The sequence below is a fragment of the Thermobia domestica genome, chromosome 2 (assembly GCF_964235325.1).
Source record: "Thermobia domestica chromosome 2, izTheDome1.hap1.1, whole genome shotgun sequence".
In the NCBI taxonomy this organism is placed as follows: Eukaryota; Metazoa; Arthropoda; class Insecta; order Zygentoma; family Lepismatidae; genus Thermobia; species Thermobia domestica.
In genome coordinates, this window is record NC_137455.1 from 83,562,994 (window position 1) to 83,586,713 (window position 23,720).

The 23,720-nt window shown below is 32.3% G+C and overlaps 1 protein-coding gene across 5 annotated transcripts in view; it reads right to left on the reverse strand.

Moving 5' to 3' along the window:
- Positions 1-23,720, reverse strand: part of Hasp (Hig-anchoring scaffold protein) — an 819,228-nt gene that overhangs the window by 196,542 nt on the left and 598,966 nt on the right. For all 5 annotated transcript variants that reach the window (XM_081743356.1, XM_081743348.1, XM_081743332.1 and 2 more), the window contains one exon: positions 13,978-14,157. In XM_081743356.1, coding sequence (XP_081599482.1) covers positions 13,978-14,157 — 180 coding nt within the window. The remainder of the gene's footprint in view (positions 1-13,977; positions 14,158-23,720) is intronic.

The following is a 23,720-nucleotide window of genomic DNA, read 5'->3' on the forward strand; positions in this document are numbered from 1 at the left end:
GTGCACCACGAAGAGAGATTAACACTGCTTGACACTTAAGATATGTGTGTCGAACTTGGAGTCATTGAACAGAATTGGAGTTTACAATGAGCTTATCTCCTTTTAGTTCTACCACGATTGTAGCCATAATGAATTCCTATTATGATACACTGTCAATAGCTGCAAAAGTGCATGTGAATATAGTTCCCAGCAAAGAATTAGACTTCTATTTGTCAAAGGAAGCTATTCAAATAGGTCTGTTCGTTCCGAAGTAATCGATATAAAATATGTAAGGGAAAGGTATGGATTTTCGCTACTGAGGGTATGCTAATTTAGTGTATTCACATTACATAAAAAACGTATAATTTAGCGGAAAGAAATTATTTATATTAATGGAAACAGAAAATTAGTACAATTATTAAATTGCTAAGGGAATATTATTAGGTTTGTTCGAATCAAATGTCTGCCCACCCCAAAACAATGAAAGCTACAATTCTTGGTTAATCAAAACAGTCACCGTCTGCAACCACACACTTTTTGTATTGTAGCCATGGCAAAAATTAATAAATAAAATAAAATAAAATAAAATAAAATAAGGTGTGGAGTCTGCGATGCGGAAGAACTTCTAAACCCCACTCTACACTGCCCGATAATCGGGAACAGTTTTTCCTCCCAAGAAGCGATACATATGCCGGAAGACATTATTCACTGAGACAGAGCTTAATATTTATTGGATATTATTGAAAATGAACTGGCTTTAAATATGATATATTTAAATAAATAAAATCCTGGGGTTAAGATGTTTCCATTTACCGGTATTTTAGCTTAGGTTGATTTTAGGTTAAATTGATTTTAAATAACTTGCCGGATAGTAGCCAATAACATGGCCAGATACCTCATATTCTTATCTGTTGTATTCGTAAAACTTAAAAATGTACGCACCCATAATAACGGATTGTTGATAACGATAATAATTTACATACCTGTGCTCATTCGGTATACACGTACCAGCTCTTGTATTTCTTTTCAGCTTAAAAATACGAAAATACAGTATATACGACTCCTACTTTTCGAAAATAATCATATTCTCATACTATGTAATGCCCAGCATAGTGTTTCTTCCAGACATGTTTTTGGAGGGCACTACCCCCTGGGAGCTCTGCGGGTACCCCCGGAGAAGATCAAAATAATACGTCTAAAATATAATAATAAATGGAATAGTACCAGCAGTGGTCCCCGGAATACAAAGTGTACCCCCCGGAACATTTTTTTAAAAAGAACGACTGCTCATTAGTCAAATATATCATATATATATTACTGATATATTTTATTTTTCTTCTCTAATGAATCTTATTTGTATAAAATCATTATTTCAGGCAGAATGTTATTACCGAACATTCTTAACATAACTGAATAACTATAAGTAATTATTACAAATTAAATCAGAGGAATGTATGATATTATAAAACTGGACATCCATCGCAGCTTTAAATTAGTGAAACATAAAACATTAAGCATTAAGCATAAAATGAATTACATTACTACATTACTTTATTTTAATTCTGACACGTAGTAATCGTCCAGCAATATCGGTAAATGCAGAATTCCAGCCTAAACTTTGATTCAAAGAAATTAAGACGCTACAAGAATTTAGACATGTGTGAAGTTGTTATTGTATTTCGCAATGACGGCGATGTGTTTCGGGAAGAAAACAATCTTCCCGGCTTGCTACCAATTATGCATACTTTTCCAAACCACATTTTTTCTTGTATTATTGATTAGAATAAAAGAAACGTTAAAGATTACCTTGGCGATATTATTACTTATTATTCAATTTAATCTGCTCACCAGCCTGTTTCTCCTACGTAAATGAAACCTTAGAAATTCTATTAATCTTCAGTAAAAATTTCTTGCTTCAAAAATTATTTGGTGTCTTAGAAATAACTTCCAGATGTGGTTCAAAATTTTGAATATTGGCTACTTAAGGTCTTCATTACAGTGAAATTAAACTACCACTAATTTTTGAGTTTTTCTGTAATATCTTCAAGACAAATAAAAAAAAATTCGAAAATTAGAAACGTAGTGAACTAGACATGTGAACTAGATTTCGCATGTGATACATTTACCACAATTCATCTGTCTGTTTTTAGTATGCCGCTATTTACAGAAACCGCAAAAAATGCTAAATCTATCTACGGTTGCAAATCGAAAGCAGATAGATGAGTTGTGATAACTAAGGCCCGGATTTTTATGTAGTACAAAGTACCAAAATATGTACATAAATATGTAACAAAAATCAATGAAATATGTGAGAAATAAGTTAGAAATATGAAAATATGTAAAAATATTTTTTCGTGTTTATTTTGTGTCTGTGCTATTTTCTTAGCTAATAAACATACTGTAACATATTTGTGTAATAAAAGCTTAACAAGTGTAACTGACTTCCTACAGATACGTACAAATTTTCAGGAAAAACAAATGAAAATATGTATCAAGAAAGTAAAAAATCACATTATTGAACACATAAACAAAAAATATTTATTTAAACAAAAGGCATTTACTTTTGGGACCAACAATGAACCACTAAATAATTTTACGCGATGGAAAAACTTTGTCACTGATACATTTAAATTTTCACTAAGAACAAATAAAATTGTCTCGTGGAGAAATGAATATCACATTATTGAATACCAAAAGAGAAAAAACATATTTAAGAGAAAGAACGCTTACCTTTGAAACTTTCAAATTTATAGCTGCGCGTTTGAAAACTTCACTAACTTTCGATAGACACGTTCAAGCTTTAACAAGGAACAAATAGACTTTGTAAACACATTACTAAAAACACATTATTGTATATCAAAATAGTGAAATATCTTCAAAACAAAAAGCGCTTACTTTCCAGACGAAAAATAAACCACTAAATATTTTATATAATGGAGTGCGTATTTAAACACTTCGTGACACTAACTTGGCACAAATACGTTTAAATTAAAAAAAAAAAGAATGAAATTGTCTAGTAGGGAAATGAAAATCACATTATTGAATTATCGAAATAGAAAAAAAATATTATTTTAAATAACGAGCGCTTACTTTCGGAGCGCACCATGAACCACTAAGTATTTTATATGATGGTATTCGAAAAATTCACTAATTTGCCACAGATACTTCAAGCTTTCACTAGTAACAAATGAAATTGTCTCACAGAAAAATGAAGACCACATTATTGTATATGATGAAAAAAATCTTTAAAAAAAGCGCTTACTTTGCTGATGCACAATGAATCACTACATACTTTTCCAGGTGTTCAGGAGTTAAAGAGAGTCGTTGGTCAGTCAGGATCCTTTTATAGGCTGAGGAAGACCTCTCCACGTCGCAGGAAGTGACAGTCGCGAACTTCAACAAATGACATTTTCCAGAGCTGATTTCTTCAGGGGCTTCGTTTTTTCTCTATCCAATACCCTGTATGCAGTCCTTAATGCTAGGTATCCTGGATTCCTCTTCAAAACTGACTGGAACTTCCGGGCAATTTTCGCACCTGTTTCTCCCTGCACAATGTTGAGTTTCTTCTCCATATCATCCATTGTTGTCATCACTTCTTTCAAAGTAAGTCCTGAAGTTTCTAGTTTCTCGATAACGTTTGCAAGCCACCCGAAATTACTTGCAAGGAAACTGAATTTATGTAAAAATATGTACAGTAGACGGAAAATATGTAACAGACTTCAAAATGTGTAAAAATATGTAACGTGATTTTGGTTTATATGACTCCTTACTTCGTAATTTGCGAACATTTCATATTTTCACAAGCGTACATACAAAGGAAAAAATATGTAAAAACATAAAAATCCGGGCCTTAGTGATAACGGTATCACATGCAAAATCGTATTTTCTAGTTCACTATGTTTCTGCATTTCGAATATTTTTGTTTTAAAGATATTACAGAAAAAATAAAAAATACCGATAGTTTAATTTCGCTGTAGTGAAGACCCTTAAGAACAAGCTCGAGAATATCTTTTGAAAACAAAGAAAGTTTTTTTTTTTTTAAATACAAATAGCTTTTTCTATTCTTTTCGGAATCGTTTTCAATAATTTAATGTCTTAACGATACGGACCAACAAGCACGTTACTATTGCAAATTTCAGAAACATTAAATACATTACAAACAAATCTTAACTAAGCTGTAATATTGTTAAACAGGTAATAAATAAAGAAGCAAATAATCTGCTGTAACGTGAACATTTTAGTGTCGCATTGCAAGTTTCCGGTGCGGAGAAGTATCCGTTAAAATACAAATCTAAAAACATCGTTGTTTACTTCATATAAAACCGTCAATTCTAACAATTCGGAGACTTTAGTGAAGAAACCAAATACAGTTTTTTTTTGTTACTATTTAATAATAATAAAATTGCATAATTCAATTAAATTTCTTATATACATTATTTTGACATCTGAGTGCTGCTGTTCGTTTTTGCACAAGATATATTCTTGTTACGGTTAATGATTGAAAATAGTTTCGCGTTAATTTCCATCGCGTGCGGATTATTTCAAATGTTCGATGGTAATTTTGACATTGAGTATTTACGTTCATATTATGTGTAATTTGTGCATAATATTGTTTGAATCTTCACGTCATTGAGTAATGTCTGTTTCTAATAAGAAAAGAAATGAGCGAGTACATAACTGAAGAAAATATTTAAACAGAATCTTATTATTCTTCAAATGTTTGTGAAATACAGTCGTCAACAGAAATGCTATCTCCTGTGTTGCCTTATCGATGGATTCGGGGCGAATTTGAATGCAGTTGAGCGTAACTTTCATATAAGTTCTTCACGTGTACCACTATGGAGGATCTAAGTTATTTACACAGCAGTTAGTAAAATGATTATTGATCAAAGAAATATTAGTGGATGTGTGCAAGTAAATATCTGTATAATGAAGCTATGCAGATGCTTCTCAAAATAGTGGAAACACTTGATTAAAATAAAACTTAACTTGATTAATACGATGTTAGCACATATAACATACTGGTAACCTTAGATTCCACAATTTGTTCTCTTTGAAATTCACAATCCATTTTACTGTACATTACCACTGTCTCCCCGCTACAACACATACCTCTACAGATGATCCTCTAACACACCACTAACAACGGCCAGGCATTCTCGGTGTCAACACTTTACACAGTTTAAGTGTTGCAAACTATAAGTGATTCCATTATTCTGATAGTCATCTGTAATTACTCAGTTCTCATGTGGTAGATATTTCGGATTCTACCTCTCAATCTACCTGCTTATCCCTATGACTGGCTTCTAGTATTTTACAAGTACTTTTTAAACTAGAGTAAAAGGGAGTTGACCATATTGTTTAGTGAACATCTGCTTGTTTAGTAAACGTGACCAACTACGTTATAAATGGGTGAAACTTAGTATTGGGGAGAACATTTCAAGCAAGACAAGACGTTCTTTCATATTTTCATTCCACAGTTCTTTCATTCAGTTGCATTAATTATCCGTCCCCTTCAGCCTAAAGGGCACAATTTGGAGGAAGTTAAAGAATTAATTTCATTCTATTTTCGATTTATTTATCCGAGGTTGTTGGTGCACACAGATGTAAATGTTCACTTTGCTAGCGCCTCTACGAGGAACTATAACATATTTGTATTCATTATTAATTCATACGCTTAGTTACTTTCGTAGTTATATTTGCTTCGATTTAGTGAGGACATGAATGATTACGTTGTGAACTTGTACAACCTAAAGTAATAAACAAACTGTCACACGCGCTGAATGAATTTCATTATAGAAAATCTTATCTGCACAACACATAGTTGAACATCGATAATCTAGATCGAGCAGGTAGTTCTTCAGAAAATTACTTAATTTCAATTTCATGAAAGTATCAATACATTGATTGATCCACGAATTGCAAGGTAATAGAGATTGCTTGCAGTCGTTGTTTATGACTGAGATGCGATGTTGTTAGCCAATCAATGCGAAGGGAGGACTATATGGTTGTATCATTAAAGAGCCTCGGTTCATTTCACTGCCCTTCATTTAATTGCCTCTACTGTGAGATAATGCCGTTTTAACAACCTACTAAATTCATTTCCTCTTTTGCTAATATCTATTAAATAAAATATTACACAAATGAAAAAAGGAAGGTTTAACAAGTAATATTGGATTTAATTGTCAATAATAATTTTTCGTTATTTTTCTTTAATTCGGTATTTGAATCTAAATGGTTTTTAAGTTTCCCCGTGCACGTACAGTTAATTACGTCCTTTATTTATTAATAGAAAGCGAAACATATTTATTAGCTGGTAAAAATTTAACGGTCTTGTATCAGTCTGCAATCTAGAACAAAACGTCTTGACTTTCCAGTTCAATAGATTTTATCTTTTCACGTTATTTTGCTTCAGTTTAAGATAGTGTAAAATGTGAATAACTCATAAACTAAGTGTAAAAGTTTAGTCATAAGTGGCAGAAGAACGACCAGAGATTTTCTCTTGTTAAAGAGGAACACCACCAATTTGAATGTGCTACTGAAGACAATTTGCGCTCCGACAACTTATATATATATATGCAATGATTTAATTTGGTGATCAGTACCGTACGTTTTTTTGTAGTTAAACAACAATAAATGTTGCAGGTCCAAGACATTCTAAGATACTCAAGTATAATTATATTTTAAATACTTTGTATTTGTTAGTATATGAGTACATTAATATCGAAGAGCGCTCGAAGAAAATTTTCTAGGAGGGCATCTCCATGGTTGCTATACGTATTACGTCTAGTATTTCTGGTATTTAATATATGTGGTTTTCTATATTACGTATACATTTTCGTGTGCCAGGGGCCTCCTTGCCCTCCTTCGAGCACCCATAGTTCATATTACTTTTGTCATTCTAGAAAATTCAGTTTACAAGGAAATTTTGTGCAAAACGACAATAAATTTCTTTCTCAAAAGTTAATCGTAGAATTCTTTTAAAATAATATAATTCTTTAATAACTTGTAATATATTAAAATATGAAAATGACACACTAATTCCTGTTAGCTAATTGTATTGAAAACCGTGATAATAAAAGTTTGTTTCCGTTAATGTTCGGTCTTTTATCAGTAGAAATTTCTCATTGTCAATTAATGGAAACAAATTTGCGATTAAACTATTAAATAATCTTTTTATATGTGCTGTTTAATGCCAGAAGGTAAGTTTCGAAACTGAAAACTTCCTAATGGTTTATAGGGAATGGATAAGGAATTATGCAATATTAACACAGTGTTTTGTAAATCCTTTCACACAATATAACAAATTTTGATGAAGTATAGACGAAGTACAACACACTAATTTCCCTAAAAGGAATAGTCTTTAAGTGTTTTTGCATAACGACAGATATAAAGCAAATTCTATAAGCATTAACGACTATTTACTAGGATTGTTGCTGAAGCTGAAGTTTAATTTCTCATATTATTGATTCATAAGTATGGATAATTAAAGAGAGAGAGATAACATAATCAATATGAACAGTAACTTACTTAGTTACTCAATTATTGTGTAGGTATAAACATTAATAGACAAGCATATACCCGGACTTACATTTAGATTGTTTGTAGTTTATCGACTATTGCCATTTTGCTCGTTTTCTAGACTTACTATACCATATATATTAAACTACAATGATGATATTTGTAGAAGAAAATTAGTTCTAGCTGATAACAATACATTTTGATTACTTTTAAATATTTACCGCATTTCGAACTCCTAGCAGAGAAACGGTAGCCCTTGCCAACTGCCAACGTAGGTCCTACGTTGTAGTTGATTATTTTCCGACCATTTAGCTATTCACTCAACTGCTAACGTAGGCCTTACATTGTAACTGACCACCTTGCCAACCATCTACCGATCAACTCAACTGCCAGCGTAGGACCTACGCTGTAATTTACGCTTTGCCGACCATTTATCAATCAACTCAACTGCCAAAGTAGACCCTTCGTTGTAGTTTGACTGCTTTGCCGATCATTTTTCAATCAATTCAACCGCCAACGTAACCCCTACAAATTCCAATTGTGGGAGCGCAGCTCAAGACTGTTGGGTAAAAGATGGCACGTTATTAGTTGGTCAACATACACTTTAAACTATACGTTAGGCCAAAGTATCTTCTAATTTATTTTTGCGCTTACAAATTCCCAACCATACCGATAGGGCCTACCAAGTGTGCTGATAGTGAATAGGGGCGTCGGAGGGAATGGTCACACTAAACAGTTGTTTTTGGGCCTTCACAATGCGCAGGAGAAGTGATGGTTTTAAGATAGATATCTGTTGAAGTATAAAGATGTTATAAGTTTTAAAACATGAGTGTAAGTAGTTACGTAAAGGATTCGGTGCTAATAAATTTTACGCTACGCTATAATAAATAATTTTGTAATGTACGACGTAACAATTATTTTTTAATTTATATATTGTATTAAAACTTTTTATAACGTTCAAAATTTATTCTCCTGTCAATGCTTTTCTTAAGCATATTTTATTTATTATTAAACTTATATTTTGTTAAAAATTTAACTTTTATCAAAGTATAAAAGCTTAAGTTTTGAAATAACACAATAATAGAACAAAATTCTCCTCCGTTGACTCTTCTGTTAATTAAGATATTAAATAGTTTTCTTAAATAATTGTGAATACTACTCAATATATAAGTAGACTTACGACTATTTTCAAGATTCTCAAAATATTTCGAAAAATTATTGATTTCTTTGAAGAAAACGTGCTAAAATCATAATGAAAAATACAGTGCATTTAGAAGACTAAAAGGAATGAAAGACGCTAGTTTCTAATGTAAAACATGCTTCAGACGCTAGCTACATTTTCTTTCCGTGACGACAATATAACAGTTTGTACAGCTACATTCAAAACAGTTCCTATCACTTTATACCTAATTGATAGTCTTCTATTTATATTTTGATGCCACACTATCCAACTCATTTTTTCTCCTTTTACTCTATGTTCTGTTTACATTGGTGTATGTAGAAATTAGTTTCTGGAAGATTATCATTTAAATTTAATTGACATAATAGGATAAAACTAGTGACGTACAAAAAGGGAGTTTCCGGTGTTAACACTCTTTTGAACAAAGTATCATGAAACTATATACAGATAAAACTATCATATTAAGATATAAATACAAAAATCTTCAAACGATAAGGACTTGGAAATTTGAATCGCCCAATAATTAAATTCCATTTACATTTATATAGTGTTTTGTGTGCGCGTGTTGTGCCTGGTTTGGTTTTCGATGGGGTATTTATCTCGAATACAGACCCGAGTAGTGGTTTGAATCCAACTTCAATCAATGGATATCTTCTTACATAGCTTTGGTGCTGAAAGGCACGTTAAACTTTAATATATTGTATATAAAGAATTGGAATTCTTATATCACATTCTTTCAGATTTTTAGGCTATTTGGGATTGGTTTGAAAGTCTTTGGAACTTAAATTCAATAGAAAACATGTCCATTGTTAGTCTTTTTCAAGATAGAATAGTTCTTTCTTTCTGATTCATTATTTGTGTCAGTACTCCCTATTGTCTCATTTAACAGATAATAAACACTGATAACAACAAACAATTTTAATAGTTCACATAGTAGTACTTCTTTCTTTCAAAACGATTCAAAAGTTTTTATTTCCCCACGTAATTTGTATGAATAAACATTATTAATTTTCGAAGAATAAACTCCTCATTTGTGTGTTTGATACCTTGCAATTATAAAAAAACATCATATTGCACTGGGAAAAGAAAGAAAGGAAATCTTAACCCCAGTAGGAATAGATTAGCAGGATTGTTTTGATGAATACGTAAGCATACTTACAAATTATGATAATAGATAAGATAAACGAATTGCTACAATCGTTTATAAATCATACGTTTGTTTATTATTGAAAAGCTTCGGTGAAACTTTTATAGGATTATGTTTAGAAGAAATATATTAATTTAATTAATGAAAAACCACATATGTATACATATATTGTTTCTGTAAATAAGTAAAGAGATGGCACAATAATTTGTTGTTAATAGATCTAAGAATATACTCGTATTCGAATTCATCTTCCCGTCAATAGTCAGTGAAGTATTTGTTAAAGTGTACTTGAAGCATCAAGCCTGAATTAAGATCAGAAATCGATGTTTTCCGTAGAACACGTTTTCTTGTAAAATAATTCCTTTGAAAGATTATATATATTCTCTTCAGAAACTTATGTATATTCTGCCTTTAAAGTGTTGAACACGTATACGCTGTGATGAAATATTAAGGAATATAAATTTATCATTTTGTTTCCATCCATTTCACTTGGCGTAATCGATTCTTAAGTTCTGAAAACGTCAGACTATATGAGCAAACCTTTTCTTCTTGAAGCAGATGGTCTTCGTGCATATGAAAGCTTGCCTCTTTCTTTTTCTATTTTATTCTTCAGATACGGAGCAAATCTTAAAGTAAATAGGACAGACAACACGATTTATGTGACATAATAACTCATTATTAGAGTCTCAGCAGAAAAATCGTTTGACAAATGGATTTACTTGCTTGTATTAAGTAAAACCTTTATTCAACTTCCACAGCACAGAATAAACAGAATGAAACGAAATAGAAAATAGCTGTCGCAATCGAATACATTATATGATGTCCATAGCAAGAGTGGAGGTATATCAAAAGTCTGGGGCCATGGGTTAGCTGCGCTGTGGGTTACGAAAAAGTAGGAAAAGAGGAAAGATTTTGGAAATTAGTGGTTTTTAACTTAAAATTGTGGATTTTTCCAATCACATCAGTAATTTAGGCTGCGTACTAGTAGGTACCCTATGTTAAATGAAAAACAATGTTGCCACTCACTGCTCAGCAGACTGTTCCTTTGGGCAGTCACCATACCAACAATAGCATTGTTAGGAAAAGAATTCCAGTTGTTCTAGGTTCCTTTCATAACAATGTGCAAGTTCGTCATGTCATTTTTTTTGGGACCTTAACGTTCCGTTCGAACAGTCTGCTGAACTAGAAATGCTGCCTTTCCATTTAACATATCAGTGTGAAGTCCAAATAGCAGGCGCAATTTCAAAAAATCCATCATTTTAGATTGGAACCATCTATTTCCAACAACTCTTCTCTCCTTCCTTTTTCTCGTATCTTTACTTATAAGCGAGTTGTCTATAATCCAAAACTTTTGATACACTCCTATATATTTCTGGGAAAGAGAGAGAGAAGTATGTACTCCGGCATAACCTAACAAAGAAATGTGGAGAATATTTAGCTCTGCGTAGGACACACATGATTATTCGGACTTCATATTATCGTAAAAAGCATTTAAATTCATTAAACTCTATAATATATAAATATCAGTCACGAAACTACTTATAACAAAGAATAAAAGTTTTTGTTAGTTTATGTGTACATTGAAAGTTGAACAAATCCTTCACATCGCAAGTGTGGATTCTGGAGTTTGAGTTCAACGTTTGGCTGAGTCCAGAACAGTTTCTGTATTACGTAAAATAGTAGCTAATGCCAAACGTTCTGCCTTCTATATGCCAAAAGTTCCACGAAGCAGATCAAAAATGTGTTCTCAACAGTGATATTCTGCATTATAGTATGGTAGAGCAACAAATCCTTAGTCCACTTTCTTATCATCATTATATGCATTGGATATGAACTTACTATTCTGTCCGATAGATCGAGAAACCCCATGGCCTATATTTCGTTCGAGCTTTCGCAAAAATTGTGTAGCTTAAAGCAACGCAAAATATGCAAAAAGCAATTATAACTGCTATGACGATTATTGCAAAATAAAACACTAATTTTGTTTTGCGTTCATGCAAACCGCTACGGAATAAAGCTCATATTCATAGACGGAACTTAGCCTCTGCCAGTGGCTGATCTAGCACGGGACCGGGGGGTTTAGACCTCCAGTTCTTTGAGTGACAAAAATAATTTAATGTATCACTTCTGTATTTATCTATTTTTCAAAATTTATAGTAAAATCATGATATACCTATCATAGTCCGGGTTCTAGTTGCCCCCCCCCCCCGCCAGTTTTTACCTTCAAGATCTGTCTCTGGTCTCTGCTATTTTTTTTTTTTTTTTTTTTGTATGAAATGACCATATAGTTTCCAGGATATAGTTTCTAGATACCATCAAGATGACATAGTGATTTGTAGACCTTTCAAAATGTCTTTTAGAGTAAGTTTTAAGAACTGTTTGTTATAGAGAAGATTGAGTATAAAATATTACATGCATGAAATTGTAATCACAAAACATTAAAATTAACTTTATTTTTCAAATTATTCTAACATAATTTTGGTACTTTCAAACAGAATAATTTCAGGAAAATAATGCTCAGCTAGCTTCAAATAAATTATTTTACAAGTTATATGCTCTGAAAAAAAAAAACTGGGATCAGATACGAAAATATTATCGTAGCAGCTTGTTTAGCTGTCATTGTAATGATTTATTTATCTCAAACATTTCCAACATTTTGATACATATAACCGTATTATCATGCCATTTCACAATGTAACTGTAGGAGGATTGCTTTATTATTTAGTATACATTTCGAACTATGGAGGAAATATTATAAAGAACCGTTTTGGGTCAAATTATATTTTGAGAGGACATAAGCATGAAGTTAAAGAGAAATTCGGACATAAAACTAAATTTACGGATCTGTTATCAAACATAGATACAGTGGTGAGTAGTGAAGTTCTATTAGTTACAATGCTTTTTTATGACAAATTTGAGATATATCTTGTTAAGATCACAGGAAAAAATTCAAAATGTAGGGAATCTCGTTCCGCCAGAAATACCATTTAAAATTGTAAAGGAACAAGAATTCTCTGGTAGTTAGTAGAGATATTCCGATTTTATTTAATCTTCGTAAGCGATATGAGGCGCCTAGTATTAAAATCCGCCACACCCATTTCGCATAGTTACGAGTAATCTCACAAAATGTGCATGTGAAGCTTCATATTCACGCGTACAAAGTCCCATATTTGAACTAGTTTTTTTTTTTTTTTTTTAGTAAGAAATATTAAGGTTTTAAATAAAATTCTGTTTCCATCGAATTCCTTTAAATCAAACGTATTTCAAATCAAACCGTACGTAAATCAAACGTAGCGATATATAAAACTCAATTTCAGTAAAAAAAAAAAAAAAAAAAAAAAAAAGGATTTGGCAGCTTTTGATACTAGGCGCCTCATATGTCCTATAGCGTATTCGTGCATTCTTCAATTCTGAACATTATCAAGATCTTTGTATCATTACTATTGCTATTCTGCCTACAATCATAAATGCAGAATATAAACATATAAGGCCCTTTTAAAGTAATTAATAATAGTAAGCTTTTAAAAGCCAGTAAAGCTTTTATGAAAACGCTTTTTTATGTCTGGCATTATGTCAAATATTCTGTCTGGCATTCAGTGCATGAAAGATTAGTGTGTGGTCAGCACATCGATTCCCACTGAAATGAAGTTTTTTTTTTTAAATTTTTTAGATTCAAGTTCGTTTCTTCTTAATTCAAGTAGCTTCCCAATTACTTTACAATAACGGGTAAGGAATGAAAGATTTTGCCTCTACCGGGAATCGATTCCAGGATAACGTGAATAAAAGTGAAGTGTGATAACTATTCAGCTTTAAGAAGCATATTTAAGTTGCTTAAAAGAAAATAATGATTTCTTTTGATGTATTGCATCTAGAGTGGGTAACAGAAATGTTTTTCCCGTCAAGATGTAATTTTTCTTCAAACTCTGCTAATAAACTAAGTAATTTGAGTACCGTTTTCAGTAATGTATATAAAATTATCTTGTTTCAACATGAATCAAAGTCTGTTCCAATTAACATCGTCTCAAAATATATGGACAAAAAATCACAGGAGGGTATGCAGTCTTGCTGGCAATTGTAGAAGCGCTATTTTTCCTGTGAATTTTCTTCCGACAGTTCCGGATGCATTATCCAGCTATAATTAAATACTTACTATTTTTCCTGCAACTTGGTGCTTTTCCTGACCATGTGCCATCTCCTTGGCACACACGTTCTACAAGCCCTACCACCTGATAACCTTCTTCGCATGAATACACTGCCGTATCACCGAATAGGCGACCTGACATTTGTATCCTCCCAAGCACTGGCGGCTCCAAAATATCACATTCTTTATCTGAAACGAAACGATAAACAGAGTTAGCTAAAAATGTTATTTCTTCCTGCATTCCAAATTGTGCATGTTTATAAATCTGGTATAAAATTAATCTTATAATTTACAAAAGACTCATATCAGTAATGTGCTTCAATGTTCTTCTGCACAACAACGATCACGAGATGATCGTTTTTAACCATTCGCATATTCTTGGAAGCTAAACATTAAAACATCTCATAAAAATACAGTAACTCAATTTGATTGGTTAAGTGTCAACTGACGTATAAAGACTAAAACAGACAAAAATAGTTATTGAGACTTATTGTATTAACATCTGAACATGTGTTCTGTCAGAAACTATAGCAGAGTAACTAACCATTTTCGTGGTAAACATCTCACCAACTTTAGTAAACTTCTTCCACCACACAAAAACAGAATCTGCACTATGTTAAATTACAAAGAATTGAGTAATTTTATTTATTGTTTGAAAATTATTATCACGCAATCATGCATAATTATTTCTCTAGGATAAGCTTCATTAAAATCCTTTGAAGAAACTCCCCAGCAAACGCTATTCTCCAACGTAAATTACTAGATTTTCTAATTTAGTCTTTAACATGCTTTTCACCTAAGGGAAGCGTTTAAAAATCTAGGGAATGTCAACGTTATTTAATATATAGACTCCTACGTACAAATATATATATATTTTTTTTTAGTTTGATTTGAGTTTACTATCTCTTTCAGCATCAAGGCTATATAAGATATGGACTTACAGCTTAACATGGGAGCCAAATCACATGAGCTCCTATCAGCAATTAAACCCGGGTCTTCTGCGATAAAGAAGTGATCCACCTAACTACGAGGAAGCTATATTTTCTCGGAGTGACGCAGAGTAAGCTCACAAAAAGGTTTGCAGATTCAACACTAACAGACTGTAGAGAACTGGAAACGTTTGTGAGTCAATATAGAAGCTCGATATTATAACTAAAATGGACCGGATTTAGACTTAGGGACAGCGAACGGCTAAAGTAAATAAATAAATAAATAAATAAATAAACATTTATATTCCACTCATTATTTAACGTTTGATCTCCCTTACTACTAAACGGTTGGCATTATTGAGTTTGGTGTTCAAGACTCGGGTTCCATTACGAAAAGAATACGAATTTCACACTAAGCTGTAGAAATTTATGTCTCATATAACTTTGAAAAGGGACACGAAACATTGTATCAACAACAAGAACTAGTTACGCCAACAAGGTCACAAACACAAAAAAGTGAATAAATAAAGGTATTGGTCCAAATGGAAATTCTCAAATAAATATTTGGCATGATCGATGCAGTTCTGTCAATCTCAATCTTTTGGTTGAGAGAACGGATGGTTTCGTTTAGTCGTCTTGTATTCTCATTTTACACCTTATACCTCACCTTACATTCTCGCCAAGTATTATATCTTAATTTGATCACCTCTTGTAACACACAACAAACACTGTATTTTTGACTCAATTGAGTACTTTACGTAATCTACGTAAGACCTAAAAGACATATTATAAGATAACGCAATAAAACATCTAAACCACAACTACTGGAAAATATGAAATGATATTCTATGTTATATTTCTTCTTGTGAACGCCCTTTTATAAAGTAGAAACAGCTTTCCATTGACTACCATTTTTCTGGTTTTTGAAGAAATATTTTAGCATTTATTGCTTGGATTTATTCAGATATAACTTTCAAATGATATTTTAATTATTACTTAATCATCTGCATACCCTGTATCTTCAGAACGAACTTATGAAACATCTGTCAAGAGATAACACTAGCAATGACACTATCTATCAACTATAAAGGTCATAGGGCCTCAGTGGTAGAGCGCTCACCACTGGTGCGTGAAGTACCTGGTTCGATCACAGCTCTCGACAAGTGAACTTTGCGATGGACAAACCTCTTGTGTATGTGAATTTTCTCGGAATTTTTCCATTTCTTCTCACTTTCTTCATTCTGCTATTTTCGTTCAGTACCATGATCACGTTTAACTAGAAAAATCTTTCAACTTTTATTTTAAATTAAGATACCAAGATCCTTTTTATTTGCTACGTATTATTAGTTTCACATTTTGATATCTTACAGAATTTCTACGAACTCTGTGTATATTCTATTTCACAAATAGACCTCACTACACAAGTACAATACTTAAAGTGGAATTGGTTTAAGGTAACTGAACTGCCCAGGATCAAACAGAACAACATAAAGCTGATGAGGGATCAAACAGTCATCAGCCCATGCGAGCGGAAGCTATATATCTTTTTATTATCCTGAGTGACCTGTGCATAAACTACTTAATATGACTAAACTATTCCCGGAGCAATAGATGTTAATTACAGCAACTATGGAAATACTCGTATAGAATCACATTATAGAACAAGAATATATTACCATATTTTCAACAAGTACCAAGTTAATATTTGAAACAACTGAAGATAAGTAGATACCACTAGAACCCAATAGTTACAAGCACCGCACGGTTTCTATCACAAAAAATCTGATTGATTTTATGAGAATGAAATTAAGATAGAAACATTGTTTTGTGTTAGGAAAAACTTTGTAACACTCTCTTGTTATATTTTGGGTTCAGTAAAGTCAGAGCTCAGCTTAGTGTGAGACCCTGTAGTTATCTTCATTCTTCATATAGTTACTAAACACAAACAGAGTAGAAACGTGGTGAGGTAAACAGGTAAAATTGAAACACATGAGTAAATTTCCGAATAAATTTTTATACAAATAATAAATTTCGACTTAATTAATCATAAATGATACTTTCCAAGACCATATTCCTGGAATTTATTTATATTCAGAGTCTACCTTTCGAAATTCTCAAGTTAGCACTCGATAAAACAGCATTTGAAGTATATTTCTTGAAGTTTCATTTTTAAAAAAGAGAATAGTTCCAAATATATCGTTAGTACGACCTTAACCTTTTGAAATCTACTTATGTGACATTCGACAAGATTCGACATAGATTCAAATATTAGAGATTTGTAAGTGTATAAATGTCAGGACGTAAGTGCCATTATTATTGAAAATTTTCCAAATTTGTAAGTTCTACTCAATGTATACAATATTTTGTTCATTCGTGTATAATGCTGTTTATTGCTCATACTATATTTATACACGCTGATTTATGTTCATATATTGTTATTAACAACTCTTTGCAATTAGAGCTTAGAAGATATCAGTAACTATTTAAGTTTGCCACAAAACTTAGGATAGCATGTTGCCTGCTGAACAAGCCACGCTGGCGTTACACATGTACACAGACCTAATCAATTACGAAACTGAAAACTCAGTTATAACACAAATCATAAATAGATTAAAAAAAATTAAATGACAATTATTTTGAAGACAAAGTATAATTGTATAACATCTTTTAAATATTTTCTATTATTATAATTCTTGCATTTGCAAATTTCTTTATTCAGTCTTTATTTAAGTAGCAGCCACAAATAGACTAGAATTAACCATGCCATACAGTGCAGCTCTTTCTTTATAATTTCTCTCAGAAGCAATGTGTTATTTACTTTTCTTCTTTTGTATGCACGGGAAACTGTATATCTAAAATCCTCTAAATATTGTTACAGGGAATGAGGATGAAATATGAATATGCATAATATAGCAGGGCTAGTCATTCACACACACCAACATATACACATTTATATATATACGTAAACGATAGCGGCGTACGTAATTGTGCATCGCTGAGTTGAAGATTATCATCGCCGACCGCGTCAGTCTCTACATGTTTCACCAGATTGAGCTATAAACTTTATCTCGAGCTCTCTCAGGCTCTTTCTGCGTGCCGAGACACAGGCCCATTAGTGGGATTATTTGGCGCTGGTGCTGCAATTTCGCTGACGTTCTACACCCGCTACCATTGCCAGTGAGATGCATTGGGCTGCACAGCATCTAAATTAAAGGGAAGGCTTGTTTACTCGCTTGTTTCCACAAGGGTCAAGGTTTTGTCTGATATCAGTTTATCCTTTTGTTGTCCTGTTTGCTAATCTTAGCTAACGGTATCACTAGTGTTTCAATTGGTAGATGGGATTACTTGACTAAAGTTGATTTTTTTAGTATACTGATTCTTGAGATTTGTGTACAATTTGTAGATGAATACTTTGAAGCAACATTGAGCTTCATGAGGTATACTTTTTTATGTAAAATAAGATGATACTGCTTTTCTATTAAAGTTTGATTCCACTGACACGTGGATCTGAATAAAACCGAGAAAAATAATGAAATATATTTGCCCAACGTTCTAAGTTTGTTCTCTTTGTGACTAAATGATAAGCGTTCGTCTTTGCGATTCGAGATCCTTCTTTGATTTCCAGTAGGAGTTCAGATAGTTTTTATCTCACGTAAAATGGTTGTCATCAGTCCATTTCTAATGAAGATTCGACGCTGCCATTAAACTATAACCTTCAGTGAGTAAACTAAAGCAGCAAAGTTTACATTAACAAAATATAAAACTGCCACTTAGCATCAGGTCCATAGCCAAAATACTAAGACAGAGGAGCCAATACCCTAATTTGAGTTCTTCTTACAGACATATAAGTTAATATAAGCATATGCACGAACAACTGAAAGTTTCTTGCTGGTGTTGAAGATGGTGTATGGGGACTTCAGCCTTCACCCTGGCTATCCCTTAACTACAGGATTGTTAAGCACACTTGCGTAATTATGATGAGTAATTAAGGTCTTGTTCACGTGAAAAGAGTTCACTCCATAAATTGTTGATCCTACCGCATGCAACATGTCGCCAAAGTTAAGAAAAGCAATTGCGAAACGTGGCTTTTTATTCAGAAAAAACTATTACTTCTAATGATTATTTCTAATGCATTATTCTAGATATTTCATGCATTATTCTAAATAATGAGTGCATTATTCTTTTAGGATCACCCTCGATCAACATACGTTTACAATGTTAGTACATCCGTCCGTCCTTTATTCCGAATCGTAACTCATGAGCAGTTATAGAGCAATTATTCCATTCGAGTTCATTAATGTAGTCAATTCGTTAATATCTTCAGGGATAAAGATGAGTATAACGGTGGCTATCCAAATACCATATCCCATACTTGGAACTATGTGCTGAGGTTAGAATTGTTTGCGGTTATAAGGTAAAATATTTTTAAGGTTAAAGTGTATTTAAGATTAACGTATTTTTTAGTCCAACCTTAAAAAATATTGAAGTTAAAACCTCACATACTTGGGATTAGAGAGGGTATATATTTCACATACTTTGGGGGATATGTAAAGCCTAGAGTAATGTTATTCTTTCACCAAACTAACCTCAAATATGCAATTATTTGGCTACCCCTCCAAAAAAATATATTGGTGAAGTTAAAACCTTACATACTCGGGGTACAAGGATAAATAATAGTGATCATAGATCAGAACTACCAGCATAGATTCATTTATAGCTGTAAGTTATGAGTAGACATCGGATTTTTATGCACTTAAAAGTCATGAAATATGCATCCAACTATGCAGTTAAATGTGTTAAAATATACACTAACAATGCAATAAGAGTATTTTGAAACATGCAGCAAACTTATGATCAAGTTTTGTAGGTGAAATATAACATCGAAAGTGTACTTTACCTTTCAGGAACTTCTCTTCAGAATTTATTTTTAAGTCAGTTACAGTTTACATACTCCTAACTTCTTAAAATACACACAAATTATGAGATTAAAATAAGCAAAATCATATGAGAACACGATCTCTAGTTTTTCTTCACATTTGTATTTTAGAGTGCATTCTACACGTTTCCACTGTACATAATAATAATAATAATAATAATAATAATAATAATAATAATAATAATAATAATAATAATAATAATAATAATAATAATAATAATAATAATAATAATAAAATTTTTAAGGATTTACTTCTTTTGGTAGTTAGCCTTATAGTATATCACAAGACATTTCTCTTCATTTTTTGGTGTAAGGTTTGTGATATTTGTAGCAAAAAAAAAAAAAAAGAATTACCTGTTAACATCAATAGATGCTACTGGACAATAGTATACAGAGGAGCAAGTTTAGTATCTATGTTTTCTGGCAAGTTTAAATTTAACCCTTGAGGGTATTTTCCCATGGCTTGAATTGTTTTGTAGTCAAAGTTTCTGTCAATTTCTCTTCCACAGAGTGCCCGAATTTACCAGGATCTCACTAAAGGTCGTGCCGAACCACATCAATTAGAGCTTAGCATTTGCTGAGCAGAATTTCTCATGTCTCTTGTTTCTGAATTGATGTTGGCACAATTTTACAAAGTATCATTGATATCATTAATAGAATATCACACAATATCATTAATAGATTTCTCTTAATGTCTTGGCAATTGTAAAGAGCTTTTGCTCTACTGATCTGTTACTAATATTATTGGTCCTCCATAAACTAGGCAGTCTTCCATCATCCCATGCAAAAGCCGTTCTATTGCATAGACATGTAAATGCATTTAGAAATACAAACTAATACTGAATTTATTCCACGCTATAAGCATGCATCTGAAATAAAAATTTATAGAATATGCTGTATATGCTCTCAAGCACTAATATATGCTACAATCTTCGAGATATACATTTATATGCACCATAAAACTTCGAATTTGAGCTGTGTTACTGTTGTTAGAAACCCCTACGAAGTTTGACAGAGATGCATATAAGCAAACAAAATATGCATTTGCATAAAAATCCGATGTCTAGTTATGAGTGATTTTCTTTACTGTCTTAAACAGAGTTAATGTTAATCTCTTAATCACAGGAAGATGAGATTCCACAGCTCCCATGCTCACTGATTAATTCATTTTTACCGTTCACGATGTCTCCACAGAAAGAAGCTAAACATTATCTCAACTTTTATGTACTGTGAGCATAACAATAATTTAAAAATATTTCTGCACTCCTACGGAACGCAAAATGATTTGATGTGCATATGTATTTGATCACAACTACTCGTACTTAATCACAGTCAAATTAAACCAAATTCCCTTTTATCACGGTAAAGATTTTTCTTGAATTACAATAATGCAGAAAATATAATTGATGTCTTATTACTAGTAGTACATGTGGTGATATATATTTTCCAATACTCTTATAGTAAGGCTTAGTTTTCCGCTCAAAATATTTTTGTTCATTACTTTTTTTTAGTTTAAATTACCACGGATATGCTCTTCAGGCTAAAGGAGACATATGATTAATAAAAGTAAATATAAATGTAAAAGAATTATTGGAATGAGAGTGTTGGAGGAATCGGAGAACTCCAAGAAAACCTATGAACATAATATTGTTCCCCGCACACTTATATGGGTAGACATTGAACCAAGGATTTCTTGCACCAGTCATAAGTGTTCTGCCATGGGGCTACCATGTCTCCAGTTCATTATTTGTTATGAACACTGCATTAAAAAACTAATGGAGATAAACGAGATAGCTTGCACCTCTAGCAACAAAGAGAAACCCCTTTTACAAAAACGTGGGGATAAGGATCGAACAGTTAGGAAAATTCACTTGAAATTTTCATCGTGAAAATTGGCAGAATATATTGGAATATTATTTGTATTTTCATGGCAATTTCTTATACAATTGAAACTTCAGGAATGAAATCGTGACAAAAGTTAGAGTTCGACTTCAAACTGGAATGTTTTAATTATGCAATTCATGGTTCACTACGGTAAGGTACCACTAAAAATCATATTTTAACACCTAGAGAATTATAGTTATAATGGAAACAATACCAGTGATTTCGTATGTAAGTTGTTGGTATCGATTATTAGTGAATTTGCATGATGTGACGGAAATGGTGTTTGTGATGTTATGGTACAGGCTAATAAAAATTGCATCAGTTCTCACAGTTGGTTTGTTGCTAATTTTAAATATTGAATTTCTCGTCACGTACACTTGTGTGCTAAGGGCTTTGTCTTACTCCTTGCAAGGATACAGCTGAAACTTGAATATAAAATAGGAGAGAAAGCAACGAGAGAAAATACAATTTCAGGAACATTATATGGAAGTGGGACATTGTTGACGTAGTTGTTTTTCATTTGCATATGTTATTAAAACTTTCAGAATTTTATATATACATATACAATTTCCCAAGATTTCGATTTCTTGAAATTTATGAATCAGTGATAAATATAAATACGTGTTATATTTATCTTGCATTATTTAATATAAAAACATGAGAAGTTTTACTTTGTAGTGGAAAGAATTTCTCCTTTCGTAGTTGGTATTTACAACATGACAAGGTCGCTAGTGTTGTAATGACAGCGAATAACAACTTTAACACTTCTTTGATGTAAGGACCTAATGGATAAGGTAGGAAATTCAAACGCGTGCATCCAATAACTTATAAAATATATTATTTTTATCCTCATGAAGTCAATACATATCTTCTGAATTTACTAAACGATCAAATAATAATACCATAGGAGCTGGAAAATGGACAAAAAAATGTGGGTAATCCTTGCCTATTTCATTAGTAATTTGAAATTACATAGAACGAATGATAAGCACAAGCATTTGTTAATGGAAGAATAGGTAGGATCACGTTAAAATGGTAAACAATGGAAAAGCCTTGAGACAACTCACCGATACGTCTTGCCTACTGCAAGTTAACGTGACCTAAACTGAATAAGTGACCCTTTGGATCAAATGTACCGGTACGCACTTTGTCACTGAACTTCATTATTTTAATTACTATATTCTCTAGTTATCTTCTACTTTTGTGAATTAATGATTTGTTGACAAGTAATACAGAATTTTCCAACAACTAGGCCTATGCTTTATACAAATTCTTGTAGTTGTTCTTTAATTATAAAATATTGCAAGGAAAAGCGTCCTAATAGTTACATCTAGCTAACTTGAAATTCAGAAATCATTATTCTATTTATTGCATGATGTAATGTTTGAGGATATATCGAAGTAATTATTAAAATGCCTGTATCAGAGAAGTAGCTTGCAAGAAAGTTATAGAAGCAATGTTTCCTTTAAATTATTGTTAACAAAACATTATTCAAAAATTACGTAAATTCTCATTATTTTGCTATAGTGATATAATTCTTATTCCCAAGGTCGGTTCGACTACCATATCAGTAATGTCTCGAGTCCCCTGGGGGTCTGCACATAACTTATATTTTTTGTGTGGTTGTGTTATTATTTTTTCTGTCTAAGACTGACCTTTAATTGTTTTCTAAACGGTATTTATTATGCTTAGTGCGTTGCTTTAGAAACTCGATTGTGTATAATCCGCGAATCTAAACCCTGTAGAACATAATGTTTCACATGTTGATATACCAAGTAAAGTTCTAGCACCATGCCAAGTTTAACCTCAATCGGATGAATTCGGTGAATGGGTTTTATTTTCGAAAATATGACCCAAAATTTGACAGCTTATAACACGGAACCACAAGCCTGTACAGAATATTATTTCACACACTTATATTGCATGTTTAACTCTACTATCCTTGTTTTCGAAACTGTGACCGAAAATTTGTCCGCCCATAACTCGAGAACTTGAGATTCCAC